Source organism: Saccostrea echinata, unplaced genomic scaffold (genome assembly GCF_033153115.1).
Source record: "Saccostrea echinata isolate AGI-Se365-2 ecotype Australia unplaced genomic scaffold, CSIRO_AGI_Sech_v1 ptg000057l, whole genome shotgun sequence".
Taxonomy (NCBI): Eukaryota; Metazoa; Mollusca; class Bivalvia; order Ostreida; family Ostreidae; genus Saccostrea; species Saccostrea echinata.
In genome coordinates this window covers 7975001-7997554 of record NW_026889806.1, presented here as the reverse complement: position 1 = coordinate 7997554, position 22554 = coordinate 7975001, and the positions used below count along the sequence as shown (strand labels likewise).

The window sequence follows — 22554 nt, the reverse complement described above, 5'->3', positions numbered from 1 at the left end:
TTGTCAAATTAGCCAGAAACCATAATTATCGTAATTACGTTGATTCGAGATTAAACAAGATGGCTGCGCCCATGAAAAGACACAATGACTGAGTGACACAGGAGACAGAGACCGAGAGATTGACAGACCAGCTCAAGACTTGAAGACATACAGTATCTGCACAAACAGACTTGGTTTAGCATAAAGAAGAATTCTATGTTCATCAAAAGAGAAATTTTACAAAGTTACCCATTATGACAGATAACAAGACAATTCCTAAATTATCCAAAACAGAAAGAAAACTTCAGAAAAAAGTTGCAAAATCAGAGAAAACTTTGTTGAAACACGATGGAATTGGAACATCGGAACAGCCCACTAAGGTTCGTAAATTATGAAAACCAGAGTGCGAAACTAATAGAACGCTTCAAGTTTGTATCATAAAATAGAGTCATTTATGTGTCTTTTTTTATTTTTAGATTTTGTGTGTCAACAATGCGGGATTGGATGTAGGTGTGTCCTATGATGAAGTCGCTGCTGTCTTTGGTCCACTTGGCCCTATAGAGGAGATAATCATGCTACCCAAGAAACCATATGCTTTTGTGTGTTATGGGGATGTAGATTCTGCTGAAAGAGCAATGACTCAGCTCAGTGGTACAGTTCTTCCAGAGACCCACAGCAGAAAACAAACAGCAACACTGTACATCTTCTTTGTGTCTAAAGGTGATAAAAATATAAATACCTAATTGGCAAAATTCTCTAAGAAATTGAATTCAATTTTGAATTATACGTGAACTGATACTCATCTCACTAGTTTTAATAAATTTACTTGTAATGTAAATAGCTAAATATAGCATAGGAAATTGAAGAAATAAAGACATTTTTAACTCACCCCAAGAAGTTGGGGGAGCTTATGTAATACCCTTGGCGTCGGTGTCCCAGGTTAAGGTTTTTGGAGCAGTTTTCTTTTCAAGTACTTCTATGGCCTGTATTAGTCAGAGATGCATGGAGGATGCTTCTAGTGTGTTTTATTGTACCAGTCAAGGTTTCAGATGCTGCAATTTCAGCTAAAGAATGACCAGGTTAATGTTTTTGGAGCAGGTTAAAGTTTTTGGAGCAGGTTAAAGTTTTTGGAGCAGGTTAAAGTTTTATGAGCAGGTCTCATTTCCAAGTAACTATAAGCCCTATATTGACCAAACTTGCATGGATGATACATCTAAGGATGCACACTACTGAACTTGCTTCGGATGCTGGATCTGACCTAAATTTTCTGGATGAGTGACTAGGTTAAAGTTTTTGGAGTAGATCTCATTTCCAAGTAACTATAAGCCCTATATTGACCAAACTTGCAGGGATGATACATCTAAGGATGCACACTACTGGATTTGCTTCAGATGCTGGATCTGACCTATATTTTCCAGATGAGTGACCAGGTTAAGGTTTTTGGAGCAGATCTCATTTCCAAGTAACTTTAAGCCCTATATTGACCAAACTTGCATGGATGATACATCTAAGGATGCACACTACTGAACTTGCTTCGGATGCTGGGTCTGACCTGTATTTTATGGATGAGTGACCAGGTTAAAGTTTTTGGAGCAGATGTCATTTCCAAGTATCTATAAACCCTATATTGACCAAACTTGCATGGATGATACATCTAAGGATGCACACTACTGAACTTGCTTCGGATGCTGAATCTGACCTATATTTTATGGATGAGTGACCAGGTTAAAGTTTTTGGAGCAGATGTCATTTCCAAGTATCTATAACCCTATATTGACCAAACTTGCATGGATGATACATCTAAGGATGCACACTACTGAACTTGCTTCGGATGCTGAATCTGACCTATATTTTCCGAATGAGTGACCAGGTTAAAGTTTTTGGAGCAGATCTCATTTCCAAGTAACTATAAGCCCTATATTGACTAAACTTGCAAGGATGATACATCTAAGGCCAAATGAAAAATATGTGTGGTTCCGGTTACACCTCCAAACAAATTAGGGTAGGTAGGTAGTTTTTTTTTTTTTTTTTTTTTTTCAAACGTCAAAAATATCATTGAATGTTCTTGAATTAACTATTGGTGATAATTGGTGAGATAATACTATTGCTTTCCTTCAAGTGGGGACATTTGTAACTGACAAAACACTTGTACTGTGTGTTGAAACGATGTTGTCAAAGAAGGCCACCATTGCTGAAACTAAAACTAATACTGGAGCCAATGAGGGAAATCGGGGGAAATTCCGGAAATTTGAAAATCGCCAAAAAAAAGTTTAGGGTCGGGGGTATAAAATAGGGACAGTCGGGTAACCGGAACCACACATATTTTTTTATTTGGCCTAAGGATGCACACTACTGGACTTGCTTTGGATGCTGGATCTGACCTAAATTTTTGGGATGAGTGACCAGGTTAAAGTTTTTGGAGTAGATCTCATTTCCAAGTAACTATAAGCCCTTTATTGACTAAACTTGCATGGATGATACATCTAAGGATGCACACTACTGGACTTGCTTCGAAGCTGGATTTGACTTACATTTTCCGGATGAGTGACCAGGTTAAAGTTTTTGGAGCAGATGTCATTTCCAAGTAACTATAAACCCTATATTGACCAAACTTGCATGGATGATACATCTAAGGATTCACACTACTGGACTTGCTTCGGATGCTGGATCTGACCAATATTTTCCAGATGAGTAACCAGGTTAAAGTTTTTGGAGCAGATCTCATTTCCAAGTAACTATAAGGCCTATCTGAACAAAACTTGCATGGATGATGCATCAAGGGATGAACAATCTCAAAACTTGCTTCGGATGCTGGATTTGACTTACATTTTCTGGATGAGTGACTAGTTTTAAGTTTTCAGATAAGTCTATTCCCAAGTAACTACAAGCCCTATCAGACCAAAATTGCATAAATGTTGCATCTAGGGATGCACACTCCTAGATTAATAGTTTAGTGTGGGACTTTGCCTTATTTAAAGACAACATTCCTTGAGGTGAGCTCTGTAATCTCTGATTACCTATGTTTTTCTTAACTTGAAATAAGCCTAATGAGTCAGAGTAGCACTGGTTATTTGTGTAGAAAAAGGAACTATATCAAACCTATAGTTAAATTTTGTTTGATCATCATGGCAACTTCCCATGTTGACCTAATACATGTAGTAATTTTTTCATCAACACCTGAAGGACTACAGCAAAAGCTAAATTCTTTAGAAAAGTATTGTGATGATTGGGTTATGAAAGTAAATTCTAATAAAAATGAAAATTATTATATTTAACAAAGCTGGGAGAACAATCAAACATAAATTTCACTACAAAAATTTCAATATTGAATGTGTATCTAGTTATAAATACCTAGGCATCTATTTCACAGCCTCGGGGACTTTCTCTATGGCAAAAAATGAGTTATACAAAAAGGGACTTAAAGCTTTTTTCAAGTTACGAAAAGACTTTCTTAGCTTAAATCCTGGGATATCCACTAGCCTCAATGTCTTTGATCACACAATTAAGCCTATATTACTTTACGGCTCAGAAATATGGGGAATATTTAATGTTAATAATTCAAAAATAAAGCAATCTAATCAAATATTGATGCAACTATGCTATAAAAACTTTACAGGAGAAAATTTACACATCAAGTTCTGTAAAACTATACTAGGTTTGAATAGGAAAAGTACGAACCATGCCTCTCTTTCAGAATTAGGTAGATATCCTTTGCATTATGATATTATCAACATGTTACTTAAATATTGCTACAGATTAGAAAATTTAAATTCAGATTTCCCTTTACTAAAAGATGCATTTTTTATGTAGTAAGGAACTTCATTTCGCCCAAAAAACAACTTGGTACTCCTCAATAGAAAAATTACTAAAAATTCTTGATATCCCAAACATAATGTCCTATACTAAGAGTAATTTTATGAATTCATTAAAACAATCCATGAATAAAAAATACTCACTTGATTGGCAACACTCAAATGAAACACTAAAGGAGGGCAAACTTGTCACTTATTTATTTCTGAATAACAATTTTAGATTGGAAAAATATCTAATTTTATTAAAGCCTGAATACAGAAAACCAATATGTAGATTACGTGTATCAGCGCACAGACTTTTCATAGAATTAGGCAGATATAATAACACACCCAGATCAGAAAGAATATGTAAAAATTGTACGCTTAATCAAATTGAAGATGAATAAGAACATTTCCTTATTCACTGTAGCAAATTTACAAAGGAAAGAGAAGACCTATTTAACCTGATCTCATCTAAAGTAAAACATTTTACAGAATTGCCTGATAAACAAAAATTATTCTGGATTCTAAATTGCGAAGAACTAGATATACTAAACTCTCTTGGAAGATTTTTACAAAAAACATTACCATAATTTTTTTTTTTTTTTTTTTTAATTATTATTATTAATTATGTAAAAGTATGATACTTTCAAGTATATGGTTTAGTAATGAATGCATATATATATGATGTACTATATATATACCTATAAAACAATTAAGTCTTATGTTCATATGAAATATTTTTGGGTATTCCCCTACTTGTATGTCTTTTCTATCAATCAAGCAATTCTTTCCCTCTTATGTATATGTATATTGTATTTCGTATGTATGATCATAATCATTATATACAATTTAACAATGTACTTTCATTTTGCCCCATGAGGGCCCTTAATTGGTCAATAAACGAATTGAATTGAATTGAATTGAATTGTAGTAGGATGGCAGGGTTATGTTAGTTTTAACAATTATCGAAATCAAGTGTAATATTAAATTTACTCCGTTAATTAGCAAAAATTGCTTGCTTTAGATAAAACACAATGCAATTTTTAGAGCTGTGGGAAACAAAACAAATCTTTGTGAAAAATAGAAGAATTTCCCTTCCTTTTGACTCAAAAATCACTGTGGCAAGTCACCAAGAGAAAAGAAGAATTCCATTAAGTCCTGATTTACATTGTATGTAAAAAAAAAATTGAAATAACCATTTTAATTTCTTTGTTTTCAAGCCCCCCCGGGTCTTTCCCCCACCTCAGAAACTCCTCCTGGTCTGATTATCCTGGAAAACTTCATATCAGAGGAAGAGGAGAAACAGTTTCTGTCATCAGTCGACTGGGAAGCGCCTTCACAGGGTTTGTATTACCATTACATGACAGGGTTATTGTAATGTTTCTTATCTCATGAATATACCACATCTAAATCATGCCGCATGTTTTTTATTAGTGAATACACCACAGTTATTTGTCTATGTATAAACCCTATAAACAGTTTCTGTCATATGTCGACTGGGAAGCACCTTCACAGGGTCGGTTTACCATTACGAGGCAGGTTAATCTGTGTATGTGCCTATAAATGTACCCATATAACTTAGTTAAAGCCGCATTTTTACATTACCATTGTTCCACATTTCTGTAGCATTTGTCAGGGGTGATAATTCATATAAATATTGAAAATCCAGCCTATCACCAAAGAAAAACTTGAAACCATTCCTTTCTCTTTCTCTTGTAGAAAAATTAAGTTCTTTTTAAATTCTAACTAATGAAAGAAAGGAGGCATTTTTCTTTTGTAAATAAGCCTTAAATCTATTTGTAAGTTGAGGAACATATTTAGTATATATATCCTCATTTTTCTTTTCAGAGAGAAGTGAATTAAAACACAGGCAAGTGAAGCACTTTGGATTCGAGTTTAAATACGGAATTAATGATGTAGACCCCGATGACCCTCTCCCTCAGGGTATTCCCAATGTCTGCTCTGCTTTCCTACAGAGGGCACTAAATACAGGTCATGTGACCCACCTCCCTGATCAACTGACAGTCAACAGGTACCAGGCTGGTCAGGGTAGGTATATTGTATTGCCAAAAAAACAAAGTTGTTAAATGTTATTTATTGATAACTGAATGGCTGATATGCTAGACTAATAATTTAGCTGAGCTGTTTTGTTATTTCAGGGATTCCAGCTCATATTGACACAGGGCCTGCTTTTGAGGACGGCATCATGTCCCTCAGTCTAGGATCCCAGGTATGTGTTACTGTAAATCATTTGATGCATACAAAACGTACATAAATAGAACCTGATTTAACCAGGTGTCTCATGTTAAATAATTACAACTGCCTTGAACAGAGTCCTAACCTTTAATATGGAGACATATTTCCATATCAATTTTATGCTATGGGCGTGGAGTTCCAGTCAAAGTTTTAGGAGCAAGTCCATTCCAAAATACCTACAAGTTTTACCTGGAACAAACTTGCATTGATGATGCATCTAGGGATTGACACTACCCACTTGCTTTGGATGCTTGATCTTACCTATAATTTCTTGCTAAGTGATCAAATTAAAGTGTTTGGGACAGGGATCCACACAACTAGAAAAACTTTGCTGTGAGATTTGTATTACTTATAGATAGTACATGTATTCACTGAAGTAAGCTGAGTTTTTATCTTTTTAAAATATTGATGTATGGTACTTAAATTTCCCTAAATTAGTGTTGACTTGTGCTGTAATCTGCATGCAAGTTTGCACTGGAATTGTATTCTGGAATATTTCCGTACATGATAATTTACTTGTAGATTTTAAATACTATTCAAGTAAAATTAACTAAAACAAAACATTCAGGTGCTGATGGACTTCCATCACCCAGACGGACGACAGCTGTCTGTTCTACTTCCTCCCAGAAGTCTCCTCATCATGACGGGAGAATCTCGCTACATGTGGTCACATGGTATCACCCCACGGAAGTCGGACATTATCCCCTCCACAGAGGGAAACCTGAGTGTCATACCCAGGGGAACCAGGACCTCATTCACATTTAGGAAAATTATCCACCCTACAGAGAGGAAAAGGCGAGAGACAACAGAGAGGTATAGGACGGTTATTTTTTAACCACAAGATTTCTTTTAACTATAATTTCTACATAAATGTATTTTACTTCTTATGTAAATGTATTTTACCACTCATGAATGTATGCAGTTCACAATGTGGTTCCTTGCAAAGCTTTTGTATTTGCAATAAAAAGAAAAGGCAAGGCAAAAAATAATTTTTTAGCTCACCTCGACAAAGTCGAGATGCGTTTATGCTATACCATCGGCGTTAGCAAACTTGCATGGATCTAGGGATGTACACTAACTAACCTGCTTCAGATTCTGGATCTGACCTAGATTTTCCACATGAGTGAATTTTAGCCATATTTTAGCAAAATTAGCATGGATGTTGATGTATCTAGGGATGGACACTTCCAGACTTGCTTTGGATTCTGAATCTGATATTGATGGATATTGATATTGGGATGTACACTAACTAGGAAAAAAATAGGATGTGAGATTTGCCTTACTTATAGATAATATTGGTCGAGGTGAGCTTAGTAATCTTTGATAACCTATGTTTTTGTTTACTTTTTCATCCTTTGGAGTAGATAAATTCCAGGAAGACTTTGGTCTCCAGAAACAATTTGTTTGAGTGCTTGCAGCAAATTCAAAATGCCTAGTTTGATGTAGATTTCTCAGAATTTGAGACACACGTGCATAATATGAATCTTAAGGAAAAATATTTGGAAATGTAAATATATATGCATAATATGATTTTTTTTCTTTTACTAAATTACAATGAATTCTGTTACTTTTCCTCTATTGCTGTAGGTCAGAACAAAGACCCACCCTCCCTGTATCCTCTTCTGAGGCAGAAAAACTGGAGACTCAGCATGTTCATCAGGTAAAATCAAAGGGGCTTATCAATATATATATGTTAAGGTGTACAAGGAGATTGCTATGTTACATCATTTTCTTGCATGATAAGCAGATTGAAGAGTTTGCCTAATAGCTCAGTTGAAGTGTATGAGATCTCTGTATTTTATCTGTTTAATACCAGAAGATGTATGAGAAGATTTTTATTGGTTTACATGTATCTATATTTACTGTAGGTGTACGAGGAGATTCCCATGTATTACATGTACATGTATCAATATATAGGTGTATGAGGAGATTCCTATGTTTTTACATGTATCTATATTTAGGTATATTCATGAGGAGATTCCTGTTTTGCATGTATCTATATATAGGTGTACAAGGAGATTCCTATATACATTTAACATGCATCTATATTTAGTTATATGAGGAGATTCTTATGTATTACACAAATCTATATTTAGGTGTATGAGGAGATTTCTACGTTTTACACGTATATATATTTAGGTACATGAAGAGATTCCTATGCTTTACACTTGTATGAGGAGATTCCTATGTTTTACTGGTAACTATATTTAGATGTACGGGGCGATTCCTGTGATTTACATGTATCTATATTTAGGTGTATGAGGAGATTGCCTCTCACTTCAGTGGTACCAGACACTCCCCGTGGCCCAAAATCTCAGTGTTCCTCCTGAAACAGCCCCCTGGGTCATTAATGGCCGACATTGGGTGTGGGAATGGGAAATACCTCGGAATAAACAAAACCATCTACCAGGTGATACAAAAAAATAAGTTTTGATAAACATTAATGATAAATGACAGATAAATTGATAAACATATAACATTTAAGGTCAGGGCTAAGGTATATGCAATTTCTTCAAGAAAGTCCTTACTTATTCAACAATCATTTTCAATAGGTTGCATCATCAGTATCTTTCTCTGTGACTCAAAAGATAGCTACAGTAAAACAAACAAAGAACTCAAGGTTGTTTATCCAATGTTTGCCTGCTGTCTTTCTTATGTATGACATTATTTTAAGATAAGTAGAGTTTTAATCTTTCCTTTATAGATTGGATCTGATAGAAGTACAAAGCTAACTGAGATCTGTAGACAGCGAGGATTCCAGGCGTTTGTGGGAGACGTTCTGTCCATTCCTCTACGATCTGAGGCTTTTGATGTCTGTATCTGTATAGCTGTCATTCATCACCTCTCTACAGAGGTATGCAGGAAATATTTGCTGTTTATTTTGAAAACATCTTTGTCAAAGAAGAATTTTCAACATCACATAATAAAACAACAAAGATGACACACAAAAAAGTTGTTCCAAACAAAATTGACTATTGAATATTTTTCTTTTTTCCTTAAATATGGTAAAATAATAATATTAGAATAATTATGCAAAAAGGTAGATAGTTTATGAACTGATTCATTATCAGGAGAGGAGAGTACAAGCTTTAACAGAGCTGGTCAGGATCCTTAGGTCCGGTGGTCAGGCCTTGATTTACGTGTGGGCAATGGAACAAGAGATCAACAAAGTGAAATCAAAGTACCTTAAGGAGAAAGACTTCAATGTGGACGACAATGATGATAATCACTCCAACAGCTGTGATAAATGTGAACAGTCAAAGAAAGATAACTCTGATATTCCCTGGGACTCAAAACCACAGGAACAGCCTGGTGGTAATCATAAAGAACTTGTTATACACAAAAACCGGACTCATTTCCAGCAGCAGGACTTGTTAGTCCCGTGGCAGCTGAAGGGGACATCAGCGGTGAAGACAGACAATGTGTTCCACAGATTCTATCATGTTTTTCAGAGGGGGGAGTTGGAAGGACTCTGTGGTCAAGTGTCCGGTTGTCATGTAGTGGACAGTTATTATGACCAGGGGAACTGGGCAGTCATACTGCAGAAGTTATAGGGATTTCATAACTTAATAATAAAGTATAGAAAATACCTGTTTTATGTTGCTTTTCCCTCAATAAATAAATATCAGTATGAAATTGGGACATATTGCTGTTAGGGAGGATTTGCAAACATATGCATAGGAACTGCGGAGACAAGAATTTCGGGAAAAAAACATATTCTTTATGTAAATTTTGGAAATCTTTGATAATAAAATTTTAGAGATTGATTACAGTGATGATCTACAATACTATTGTCCTGAGACCTGTTTTACCAAAAGAAAAGCAACAATGACTGAAGACTACAGCTTATATAAAAATCTTGCTGTTTTCATTATTCTGTTAAAAATAGCTTGCATAAATATATATTTCAAAATTCTTTTAAAAGGATTAATACCATTTTCAAATTAAAGTTATATTCCTAACTATAATTTCATATGTTGGTCTTGGTCATAAATCATTTTAAAATGTCCCATAGATACTATCTATACACTTTAAGGATACATAACACGAACAAAAATTTGAAGCATGGGTTGATATATATTTTTGACTGAATTTAAATAGTTTTAGAAATGACATAAATAATAAATCACTAAAATATAAAGAAATTGTAAGTTTTCTTGCAACTTTGTTTTCCATGTAATTTTATACAAAATGTTGATCACATTTTTAACATTGTGACAAAATCTTGTTTTTTTCCTTCCATTTTACATGCCAAACATTATTCAGTTTACATATTTGAATATAAAACTATGAGAAATACTACTGATTTTTGAAAAAAAAAGAAGAGTTTGTTAGTGTTATTTATCCTAAAGTGTATTGCTTTTGCGTCACGGTAAAATCCTCAGCACCTCGTTAAGAACAATCAGAGTCACACAGGGATGACTGGAAGACATGGGCGAATATTCAAATTAGAAATCAGTATAAATGAAAACTTAGTAAATGTTTAAGTTTACCTCGACATCTGGTTTTATCTGTCATTATGACAAAACATCATCCATCTCTGAAAATGCTATTCACATGCTTTGAGCCATCCCTGACAAACTCTATTTATTTGTTATGTTCTGAATGTGCATAAATTAATATTTTAGATTTTATTTGGTATTGATCTGTTGTCATTCACATGGACATCAACAATAATTATAATTCCAGAGTACAGTACATTTAGCATCTGGTGGGCAATAAATGTATAATATCTTTAAAAAAAATTAACATTTAAAACAAGCTCAGAGATAATCATATCAACACACTGCAAAAAATCAAAATGCTGTAAAAAGAAAAAATATGCAAAAAAAAAAAAATAAAAACAAAACAAAAACAAAACAAAAAACCATTTACTTGATACATGTAGTGCAAAATTGCAGTAGATTTTGAGTCAATTCAATCACAGTTCACAGTTTTATAAGTTCATAGATGTAATTTTTTGGAAACAATTGAAATTTCAAAATTTATATTCAAAATATATAATCTCATACCTATAGCTAATGGTTTCTGCATTTTCTTTTAAATTTAATTTTAAAAAGAAAAAAAAATCCTGTTTGTTAAATTTTCTTTTAAAAAGCAATTGAAGGTAGAAAGTGCAGATAATTTCAGTGAATCCCAAGTACACATTTCAAATCAAAAGCGCATTAACTAGATGTATATATGATCATATATGTTTAGGTACTGGTATTCATTAATACAGAATGAAATCTTCAACCAATACATCAGCTGTCAGTTTAACAAACATAAAGCTACTGTTTTATACAAAATTAAAAAATATTTGCATCTGCAAGGGACTTTTTCTCTCATTGTAGTTGTTCACCTATTAACTTTGATTATACTGGCTGTAATTTGATGCAAGATGCATGTATTGGTGCAGAAGAGGTTCTGACACAGCTGGCCGGACAGGAATTGGGTAAATTGCATTTAGCTGTTCCCCAATCCCTGCTTCATTAGATTTAGCGTGTACAGAGTTGTAATTTGTGGGTGGGAGACCAGTAAAGTAATTATCATACACTGCACACTCCCCTTGTCCCTGGTGAAGTGGAGATACATTATTAAGGCTGTGTATACTAGTAAGAGTCTGAGAATTTGGCAGAGTATTCATGTGTCCCTGAGGAATCATGTCAGATGTTTCGGATCCTGATGATTCTACCAGGGCACTGTTTTGTTGGTGTGTACCTGAAGACGCCATGGAACTCAGGGCCAATGGAGCATGAGCTCTTGAGTCAACATTCGAACCCACTTTACTTTGCAAGTCCTTTGAACTGTTGTGACCATCTGCATCCACATGTTTTGGGGGTCTTCTTTTTTTCAGTTGTGGTTGTAGTTCTCCGTTCAGAATCTGAACAAAATGATCTGACTGTCTGGGAGTGTTAGTCTGAATGAAAGACCTCCAGTCCTTAGAGTTGATTTTGTGTACCAGGATCATGTGTCTCCGAATGATAGATGCGTCGTTAAAGTTCTTGGTACAAATGCTGCAAGAAAAGGGTTTGTCCCCTGAGTGAACTCGTTCATGTCGCAGCAATGCCTGCCTCTGTGTAAAGCCTTTCCCACACACCTTGCACAGATGATCCTTTGTTTCTTTGTGAATTTTCAGATGTGTGCCAAGAGATGAGGGCTGCTTAAATTGCTTACCACAGATTTCACATTTGAATTTTTTGCCCTCTTCATGCATGTACTTGTGTTCTCTCAGAGACTTTTCATAAGGGAAGGAAACACCACAGACCTCACACACAAAAGGTCGTATTCCAAGATGGACGTTGGCATGGATGATGTATGATTGTTTCTGTGTAAAACTTTTACCACATGTAGGGCATATAAATGATTTCTTTTGCCCCATATGTTCTGACTTGATGTGATACCTAAGGACGTATTTTGTGCTGAATTTTTTACCACATGTACTGCACTCGTATTCTGGTTTAACAAAGTTCTCTTCATGAGTCTTCTGGTGTGCACTAAAGGTTCTAGAGCTCTTATACATTTTTCCACATTTATCACAAGCAAACTGAGTACTATGGTGCTTAAGATGCCTTTTTAAATCCCTATACAGGGAAAATAGAGCGTTACAGAATTTACATTTAAGGTTCTTCACGGAATGCATCCTTGCATAGTGCTCAATCATGTTGTGTTTTAGTTTAGCAACAAACTTGCAGTCTTTGATTTGACAAGGAATATTTTTGGCTTTGAGATCAATGTGTTTAAGGCCCTGTTCCTCCACTTTCTTGTAAAGCATATTGTCACTCTTTGATACATCAAGTTCTCTAACACTACTGTATTCTTCCAATTTAAGAACATTGTCAAGGTGCTTTTTCATTTTATGTTGTCCTAAATCACGGGAATGTTTACCAACATAGTCACACAAATTACATTTATTTTTCTTGTTTAGGGTTGGGTTTGATGTTACAGTTTGAGGGTGAGATTTTGATTTGTTTCTGGAATCATTATTCTCAGAATCCTCTTCTGACATATCTCCATCACCAGATACATCATCTGAGTCTGACTCAAATTTTTCCGATTCTTTAACCACATCCGCTTCAATATACATATCCTTCCTTTCAATTTCTTGTTTCTCTGATTCGTTACTATCATCACTGTTGTCGGTCTGCTTTTCTGAATCAATACAACCCTCATCAGTTGTTTTCATTTGTTTTTTACCTCTCCTCTTTTTCTTTGATCTTTTCCCCACAGCTTTCAAATCAGTTTTTTCATTATTGCTGTTGTGCACTTTCCTTTCTTTCCTTGTCTTCTTTAACTTTTTTGAACCCTCGGCCTCCTTTTCAGAAACTGTGGTTCTTTTAACACAATTATTTGTATTTTTATTTACTTCAGTCTCTCTAGTTAAACGTACTTGACTTTCAGGAAGTTGATTTGGTGTTGCCAATTTACTATCACATTTGTTCAGCATTGTCAGTTCGTCAGTGCTTGTTTCTGAGTCAGCTGCTGTAGTTTGCCATTCATGTTTTTCATTGCGGGACTTGACTACAGCATCAGACAGAGTATATTCTCCTGAGTTATCATCGATATTGAACGAAAGCACCACAGGATCTGGAACTTTAATTCTCCTTTTCAATCCATCACGGCTGATATTTTTGTCCGAGTCTTTGTTCAAAATCTCACCGTCCGCTTGTAAACCTGTGAAGTCATCGACAGTTCTGTGTAACCTCCTCTTTTCATTTTTCAATTCCGAGGAACCACTTAAACCTGAATTCCTTAAACTAACTTCATTTTCTATCATCAAATTGTCTACTTTGATCTGAAACTCTGTGTCTAGGAGTCTTGACAATGCTACATAAGCGTTATACACGGACTGGATGCTGCCGACGAGTTCCCACACAGTACCCGTCTGCAATAACATTAAACCAGTTTTTGACACGAGTTCTTGTATAACAGCACTCTCACTCAGACATCCATCCGTGTTTTGGCAAAGTAAATCTTCTAAATCTTGGGTTAATTTGGCAGCAACGCTTGTAAATAACTTCATTTTTTGTCTAAAGTTACAAATCAAATGTTTACATATTTTTGGTTACCGGAAGTGAACGATGCGAACCAAATTGTACGCAAAATTATTCGTCTTATACGAATTAGTTTAAAACTATTTTAGCAGATGCGCATCTCCGTATATATATACCACAGGCATGAAAAATTAATGACTTTATCTCTCTCTCCGTCTCTTTTCATTTGAATCTTGGAAAGGGCACTGAATTTAGTGATTTCCATTACAAATATCTTTAATATCTTCTGCCACCTACATGCAAGATAAAGGATGTATTCACTATTACAAAAGAATTGACCTATAGGAGAGAACAATTTCCCGGAAAAAGTGACATTTAAAAATCAATCTTTATTTGTTGTTTTATACCGTATATATGTCTAAATTTTTCAAATTTGTATTTTACAACTAAAATTTATTATTTACAACTTTACAATAAACCTCCAAAGTTGGCCGAAACACCATTTTGTCCGTTAAAGCGTTGATTTTTGCATGAATTTTGGCCTAGAAGTCCTTCAGGGCAGGCCTGCCCCTAAATTTTGATAGGTTGGGATGTAAAGAATAATTTAAGACAGGATTTTTTTTAGGGGCACCCCTGCCCTAGGGTCGACTGAAATCCACAAAAAAACCTACAAAAAATAAGTAAACTTGATTTTGACAATCTGCTTCAAATTTATACTATTCAATCTTATAGTCAGAATAGCTCAGTTGATATACGAACTGACTCTTATATCGTTGGTACTTTCTTTTTAAAGTTCGGGGTTCGAATCCACCTGGTGCCACACTTTTATAGTTTTAAATTTTCGCCTTTTCAAAGACTATTTTAAATTTTTTTATAGGTTTGTGTATTTTCCTTCAATTATCTATCCTTTATGCATTCCCATTCTTGATATAAGAAACACAAGAGAGAGATCAAATCGTAACAATCCAATGTACAGTTGTCAATCAGGCGGAATAATTCTCAGCATATAAGCATACTTTCTCCGAGGACAAGAACAACTCACTCTGTGTTACTTAATACAGGTATTCTCACTAGACTGAAGCGAGCAGCCAATAACAGCAGCCATTAAGCCCGTAGAAGCTAGCAGCCACTAAGGAAATTCATCAAAGGACTGAGAGTACTCTGACGCAATACTGTTTAATGCCTCATTTTCGACAATTTATAATTAATAATTAGATAATTAATGCAACACTTAATTATTAATTAATAATTCAAACACTTGGAGGCAGTTAAGCTCACCTGCATAAGGAAAATTCTGCGGTTTCACAACAAACAAACAAAAAGAAGAAAATGTCACCATCTTTGACCGCTTAAGAATAAAACAGCATTGGATAGGTTAAGTACTTCCGGGAGAATCCCTTTTAGGCTCTTTTACGGGTCTCAGGAACATGATGGTGCAAAAAGGCTAACCTGAAATTTGCTTACTCCTAATATTTACATTGATAAGGGTTTGAAGGTAATTTAATCTATTTTAAGTTATGATCCTTGAAGTGTGCTTCGAACAATTACTGGCTCAAGGTAAAAGGATCCACAGGGCTATTATATACGGCCATAAAATTTAGGCTGAAGTGGTACCACCAAGTGGTGCCAAGGGCGGCTTACGTATTTCAAGCAGCTATTATACCTCTTATCTTATAAGTGTGCTTTAAATCATTACTGTGCAAGATAGAAGATTTCTAGGACTATTTTTCCCGCAATCGGTTTGAGGCTGTAACGGCACCACCAAGTGGTGCCAACGGTGGGGAACATCTTTCATGCTTTCATTTTTCAACCATCATTGACCACTAGAACAAACTAACACTAAACTGGAAAAAAGTTAAGGGCCTTAGGGAGTATCCTTTGTCAACTTTTTGACAGGTTCCAATGACTAGAAAAGGCCAGTTAGGTAACCTGAACTTTGTTGTTTTTCACATTGTCTATTGATATACGGATTAAAAGTCAGATGTTATACCCCTTATCTTTGAAGTGTGCTTCAAATCATTACTGGGGCAAGGTAGAGGGCCCCTAGGACTATCATTTCCCGCTATCAGAATGTTGCTGTAGTGGTACCACCAAGTGGTGCCATGGGTGGGGGACGTATTTCAAGCATTCATTTTGAAAGCATCTTTGACAACTAGAACAAAGTAACACTAGTGAAAGGTTAAGGACCTTAGGGAGAACCACTTGCCAGGTTTTGGAAGTGTCCCTAGGAAAGGAAGGGGCCAGTAAGCTAACCTGAAATTTGTTGTTTTTCACTTTGTGTTTTAATATACGGGTTAAAGGTCAGCTATTATACCTCTTATCTTTGAAGTGTGCTTCAAATCATTATTGGGGCAAGGTAGAGAGTCCCTTGGACTATCATTTCCCGCTATCAGAATGTTGCTGTAGTGGTACCACCAAGTGGTGCCATATGTGGGGCACGTATTTGAAGCATTCATATTGAAAGCATCTTTGGCTACTAGAACAAAGTAACACTAGTGAAAGGTTAAGGACCTTAGGGAGAACCACTTGCCAGGTTTTCGAAGGGTCGTGTTGAAGAAAAAGGGCCAGTAAGCTAACCTGAACTTTGTTGTTTTTCACATTGTGTTTTAATATACGGGTTAAAGGTCAGCTATTATACCTCTTATCTTTGAAGTGTGCTTCAAATCATTACTGGGACAAGGTAGAGGACCCCTAGGACTATCATTTCCCGCTATCAGAATGTTGCTGTAGTGGTACCACCAAGTGGTGCCATGGGTGGGGGACGTATTTCAAGCATTCATTTTGAAAGCATCTTTGACTACTAGAACAAAGTAACACTAGTGAAAGGTTGAGGACCTTAGGGAGAACCACTTGCCAGGTTTCTGAAGGGTCCTGAAAAAGAAAAAGGGCCAGTAAGCTAACCTGAACTTTGTTGTTTTTCATTTTTGTTTTAATATACGGGTTAAAGGTCAGCTATTATACCCCTTTTCTTTGAAGTGTGCTTCAAATCATTACTGGGGCAAGGTAGAGGGCCCCTAGGCCTATCATTTCCCGCTATCAGAATGGGGCTGTAGTGGTACCACCAAGTGGTGCCATGAGTGGGGGACGTATTTCAAGCATTCATTTTGAATGCATCTTTGCCTACTAGAACAAAGTAACACTAGTGAAAGGTTAAGGACCTTAGGGAGAACCACTTGCCAGGTTTTCCAAAAGTCCCTTGGAAAAGAAGGGGCCAGTTAGCTAACCTGAACTTTGTTGTTTTTCACTTTTTGTTTTAATATACGGGTTAAAGGTCAGCAATTATACCTCTTATCTTTGAAGTGTGCTTCAAGTCATTACTGGGGCAAGGTAGAGGACCCCTAGGACTATCATTTCCCGCTATCAGAATGTTGCTGTAGTGGTACCACCTAGTGGTGCCATGAGTGGGGCACGTATTTCAAGCATTCATTTTGAATGCATCTTTGCCTACTAGAACAAAGTAACACTAGTGAAAGGTTAAGGACCTTAGGGAGAACCACTTGCCAGGTTTTCCAAAAGTCCCTTGGAAAAGAAGGGGCCAGTTAGCTAACCTGAACTTTGTTGTTTTCACTTTTTGTTTTAATATACGGGTTAAAGGTCAGCAATTATACCCCTTATCTTTGAAGTGTGCTTCAAATCATTATTGGGGCAAGGTAGAGGATCCCTTGGAATATCATTTCCCGCTATCAGAATGTTGCTGTAGTGGTACCACCAAGTGGTGCCATGGGTGGGGGACGTATTTCAAGCATTCATTTTGAAAGCATCTTTGGCTACCAGAACAAAGTAACACTAGTGAAAGGTTAAAGACCTTAGAGAGAACCACTTGCCAGGTTTTGGAAGTGTCCCTAGGAAAGGAAGGGGCCAGTTAGCTAACCTGAACTTTGTTGTTTTTCACTTTGTGTTTTAATATACGTGTTAAAGGTCAGCTATTATACCTCTTATCTTTGAAGTGTGCTTCAAATCATTATTGGGGCAAGGTAGAGGGTCCCTTGGACTATCATTTCCCGCTATCAGAATGTTGCTGTAGTGGTACCACCAAGTGGTGCCATATGTGGGGCACGTATTTGAAGCATTCATATTGAAAGCATCTTTGGCTACTAGAACAAAGTAACACTAGTGAAAGGTTAAGGACCTTAGGGAGAACCACTTGCCAGGTTTTCCAAAAGTCCCTTGGAAAAGAAGGGGCCAGTTAGCTAACCTGAACTTTGTTGTTTTTCACTTTTTGTTTTAATATACGGGTTAAAGGTCAGCAATTATACCCCTTATCTTTGAAGTGTGCTTCAAATCATTATTGGGGCAAGGTAGAGGATCCCTTGGAATATCATTTCCCGCTATCAGAATGTTGCTGTAGTGGTACCACCAAGTGGTGCCATGGGTGGGGGACGTATTTCAAGCATTCATATTGAAAGCATCTTTGCCTCCTAGAACAAAGTAACACTAGTGAAAGGTTAAGGACCTTAAGGAGAACCACTTGCCAGGTTTTCGAAGGGTCCTGAAAAAGAAAAAGGGCCAGTAAGCTAACCTGAACTTTGTTGTTTTTCACATTGTGTTTTAATATACGGGTTAAATACGGGTTATTATACCCCCTTAACATTGAAGTGTGCTTCAAATCATTATTGGGACAAGGTAGAGGGCCCCTAGGACTATCATTTCCCGCTATCAGAATGTTGCTGTAGTGGTACCACCAAGTGGTGCCATGGGTGGGGACGTATTTCAAGCATTCATTTTGAAAGCATCTTTGCCTACTAGAACAAAGTAACACTAGTGAAAGGTTGAGGACCTTAGAGAGAACAACTTGCCAGGTTTCTGAAGGGTCCCGACAAAGAGAAAGGGCCAGTAAGCTAACCTGAACTTTGTTGTTTTTCACTTTGTGTTTTAATATACGGGTTAAAGGTCAGCTATTATACCCCTTATCTTTGAAGTGTGCTTCAAATCATTATTGGGGCAAGGTAGAGGGCCCCTAGGACTATCATTTCCTGCTATCAGAATGTTGTTGTAGTGGTACCACCAAGTGTTGCCATGGGTGGGGGACGTATTTCAAGCATTCATTTTGAAAGCATCTTTGGTTACTAGAACAAAGTAACACTAGTGAAAGGTTAAGGACCTTAGGGAGAATCACTTGCCAGGTTTTCGAAGGGTCCCGGGAAAGTAAAAGGGTCAGTAAGCTAACCTGAACTTTGTTGTTTTTCACTTTGTGTTTTAATATACGGGTTAAAGGTCAGCTATTATACCCCTTTTCTTTGAAGTGTGCTTCAAATCATTACTGGGGCAAGGTAGAGGGCCCCTAGGACTATCATTTCCCGCTATCAGAATGTTGCTGTAGTGGTACCACCAAGTGGTGCCATGGGTGGGGCACGTATTTCAAGCATTCATTTTGAATGCATCTTTGCCTCCTAGAACAAAGTAACACTAGTGAAAGGTTAAGGACCTTAGGGAGAACCACTTGCCAGGTTTTGGAAGGGTCCCGGGGAAGTAAAAGGGCCAGTAAGCTAACCTGAACTTTGTTGTTTTTCACTTTGTGTTTTAATATACGGGTTAAAGGTCAGCTATTATACCCCTTTTCTTTGAAGTGTGCTTCAAATCATTACTAGGGCAAGGTAGAGGGCCCCTAGGACTATCATTCCCCGCTATCAGAATGTTGCTGTAGTGGTACCACCTAGTGGTGCCATGAGTGGGGGACGTATTTCAAGCATTCATTTTGAATGCATCTTTGCCTACTAGAACAAAGTAACACTAGTGAAAGGTTAAGGACCTTAGGGAGAACCACTTGTCAGGTTTTCCAAAAGTCCCTTGGAAAAGAAGGGGCCAGTTAGCTAACCTGAACTTTGTTGTTTTTCACTTTTTGTTTTAATATACGGGTTAAAGGTCAGATGTTATACCCCTTATCTTTGAAGTGTGCTTCAAATCATTACTGAGGCAAGGTAGAGGGCCCCTAGGACTATCATTTCCCGCTATCAGAATGTTGCTGTAGTGGTACCACCAAGTGGTGCCATGGGTGGGGGACGTATTTCAAGCATTCATTTTGAATGCATCTTTGCCTACTAGAACAAAGTAACACTAGTGAAAGGTTAAGGACCTTAGGGAGAACCACTTGCCAGGTTTTGGAAGTGTCCCTGGGAAAAGAAGGGGCCAGTAAGCTAACCTGAACTTTGTTGTTTTTCACTTTGTGTTTAATATACGGGTTAAAGGTCAGTTAATATACCCTTTATCTTTGAAGTGTGCTTCAAACCATTACTGGGGCAATGTAGAGGACCCCTAGGACTATCATTTCCCGCTATCAGAATGTTGCTGTAGTGGTACCACCAAGTGGTGCCATGGGTGGGGTACGTATTTCAAGCATTCATTTTGAAAGCATCTTTGGCTACTAGAACAAAGTAACACTAGTGAAAGGTTAAGGACCTTAGGGAAAACCACTTGCCAGGTTTTGGAAGTGTCCTGTTGAAGGAAAAGGGCCAGTAAGCTAACCTGAACTTTGTTGTTTTTACACTTCAAAGGTAAGGGAGGTAGTAGTCTTTCTTTAACTTCATCTCACAATGCAATGTAAAAAAAGTTTGGTTTAGTCTACTGGTCCCTTCCAGGGCCAGAGAGCCGGAGATCCCTCAAAAAGTTGACAAGATATACTAAATAAGAATACTTACCTATAGCAGTGCTATTTTAAATATTGTCCAAAGATGACAAAGAGAAAATTGCTAACAATTTGGTCCCAAACCTTAACACTACTTAATGGCACCCCTACAACCCAAATGTGACAGTGGGAAACGATAGCCCTATTTTGCCTCAGTTTTGGTTGAATGCACTATTCAAAGGCAAGGTTGATAATTGCTGATATTTAACTCTTTCAAACAATAGATCGTCCTTGGGTAGAGGGTATGCAGTGACCTTGAATCAATTTTTTAGATGAAAGATCAACGTCAGAAAATAGCTTTGCATAAGAAAACTTTGTTCAGAGTATGTCTTCTCTCTCCTTGGCCTTACCTGGCTCAAACTTTACTCACAGAGTATCCATTGGCGAAGGGTGTTCAAGGACTTGAGCCATTTTTTTCAAACAAATGTCAAGGTAAAGAAAACCTCCTTGTGTAAAATCCTTGTTCAGAGCATATTTTCTCCCCGCTTGGCTCTTTTGAGCTCATACTTTATACTTAGAGTCCTCCCGGGTAGAGGGTTTGCGGTGACATTGAGCCAATTTTCTTGATGAAAGGTGAAGGTAAGAAAATCTCTTTGCATAAACATATACTTGTCTAGAGCAAACGTTCTTTCTAATTTTTATAGATGAAAGGTCAAAGTCAGTAAACTCTTTGTGTACAATTCTTGTCCAGGGTTTATTTTTTTCTCTCGTTTGCCCTACCTGGATGAAACATTTATTTTCTAGGATGGTTGTCAAGTTTAAAGAAAACCTCTGCAAATAAATTTCTTGTTCATTTTTCCTTCCATCCAGGTCACAAAGAAAACTACAACTGAGTTCAAGGCTTAAATCCATTATAAAATACATGACTGTTTTCATATTTTGAGTATGCAAAAATGAACCAAATTATGTTCGAAAATTACTCACATAGACCCTCGCCAGACTTGTTGCAGACCGGTAAACGGGTAAACAGGGTACAAATACCATAATTACTATATGGGGCTGTACAAAATTGGACTAGGCAGCAATTAATCATCATTATTCTAATCAAAATAACAAGAAACACACTAGAGGTGTGATAAAATATATAGAGAAACAAAGGGTTAATTTCTATTGTAAAACGTTATATTTTGTATGTTGTTAAACCATTCCCTCACGTTGATTTGGTCCCTCCCTTCGACAAGAACCAAATATCATGGCACTTTGGAAAAGTTTGCTAACATAAACTCACCCTATGAATGCAAAATTTTGGGAACAGCTTTATATTGAGTATTTTGTTAGGCAAGTGTTCCACCCCACCCCCACCCCCACCCCAACCACCACCAGCCTTTATTTTTAGCTCATTTGATCTGACGGATCAAATAAACTTTTATTTCTGATTATAATCTCTGTTGTTGTTGTCTTTGGCGTAAAATTTTTACAATATTATCTTCTCAAGAACTGCTGGACCAGTTTAAACAAAATTGCCTAAAAGTTTCCTTGGGTAAAGGGGATTTAAGTTTGTTCAAATAAGGGTAAAGCTCATTTTAAGGAGATATAAGATGACTGAAAATTTCAAAAGTCTTATTCTCAAGAACCACTGAGTCAGAAAAGTTTGATTTATTTGAAAGCTTCATAACATAGTGTAGATTTAATGTGTCCACACATGACCCCCAGGGATAGAGTGGGGCCATAAGAGGCAATTAAAGTTTTATAATGGAACGTATAAGAAATACAAACTTTTCAAGACCCACTTGGCAAGAGCAATGGAAACTTATTGCGATAGCTTCATTACATATTGTGGAATCAAAATTGTTTTTACAAAGCACTACTCCTCCTACCGTTTTATCTAATTTGAATGAGACTGTACAAGTAGATTATACTAAGATACATTATTCTGTTAATCTTCTTTAAAGAGATTTAGTTGAACAGTGTTGTCATGGTTAGTAAGGTA

At 36.5% G+C, this 22554-nt stretch overlaps 2 protein-coding genes across 2 annotated transcripts; one reads left to right on the top strand and one right to left on the bottom strand.

The window, feature by feature from the left end:
• Positions 1-83: 83 nt before the first annotated feature.
• On the top strand, positions 84-9620 carry LOC133174198 (alkylated DNA repair protein alkB homolog 8-like). The gene is made up of 10 exons (XM_061309268.1): positions 84-359; positions 456-699; positions 4994-5116; positions 5622-5822; positions 5933-6003; positions 6598-6842; positions 7617-7689; positions 8284-8439; positions 8734-8883; positions 9101-9620. Exons 1-10 carry the CDS (start codon positions 234-236, stop codon positions 9581-9583), a joined length of 1872 nt encoding a protein of 623 aa, XP_061165252.1. The 5' UTR covers positions 84-233; the 3' UTR covers positions 9584-9620.
• A 1054-nt stretch (positions 9621-10674) lies between these two features.
• LOC133174200 (GDNF-inducible zinc finger protein 1-like) lies at positions 10675-14034 on the bottom strand. Its single transcript, XM_061309271.1, has one exon. The coding sequence runs from the start codon at positions 14029-14031 to the stop codon at positions 11374-11376; it is 2658 nt and encodes an 885-aa protein (XP_061165255.1). The 5' UTR covers positions 14032-14034; the 3' UTR covers positions 10675-11373.
• Between the last annotated feature and the right edge of the window lie 8520 nt (positions 14035-22554).

What these genes read in the sequence shown, in the direction of transcription:
- LOC133174198 (XM_061309268.1), top strand. Translation starts at nt 234, where the DNA reads ATGACAGATAACAAGACAATTCCTAAATTATCCAAAACAGAAAGAAAA. An exon ending in CTGGGAAGCGCCTTCACAGG is followed by an intron (nt 5,117 to 5,621) that starts GTTTGTATTACC and finishes TTTTCTTTTCAG; the next exon opens with AGAGAAGTGAATTAAAACAC. An exon ending in TTCATCACCTCTCTACAGAG is followed by an intron (nt 8,884 to 9,100) that starts GTATGCAGGAAA and finishes ATTCATTATCAG; the next exon opens with GAGAGGAGAGTACAAGCTTT.
- LOC133174200 (XM_061309271.1), bottom strand. Translation starts at nt 14,031, where the DNA reads ATGAAGTTATTTACAAGCGTTGCTGCCAAATTAACCCAAGATTTAGAA.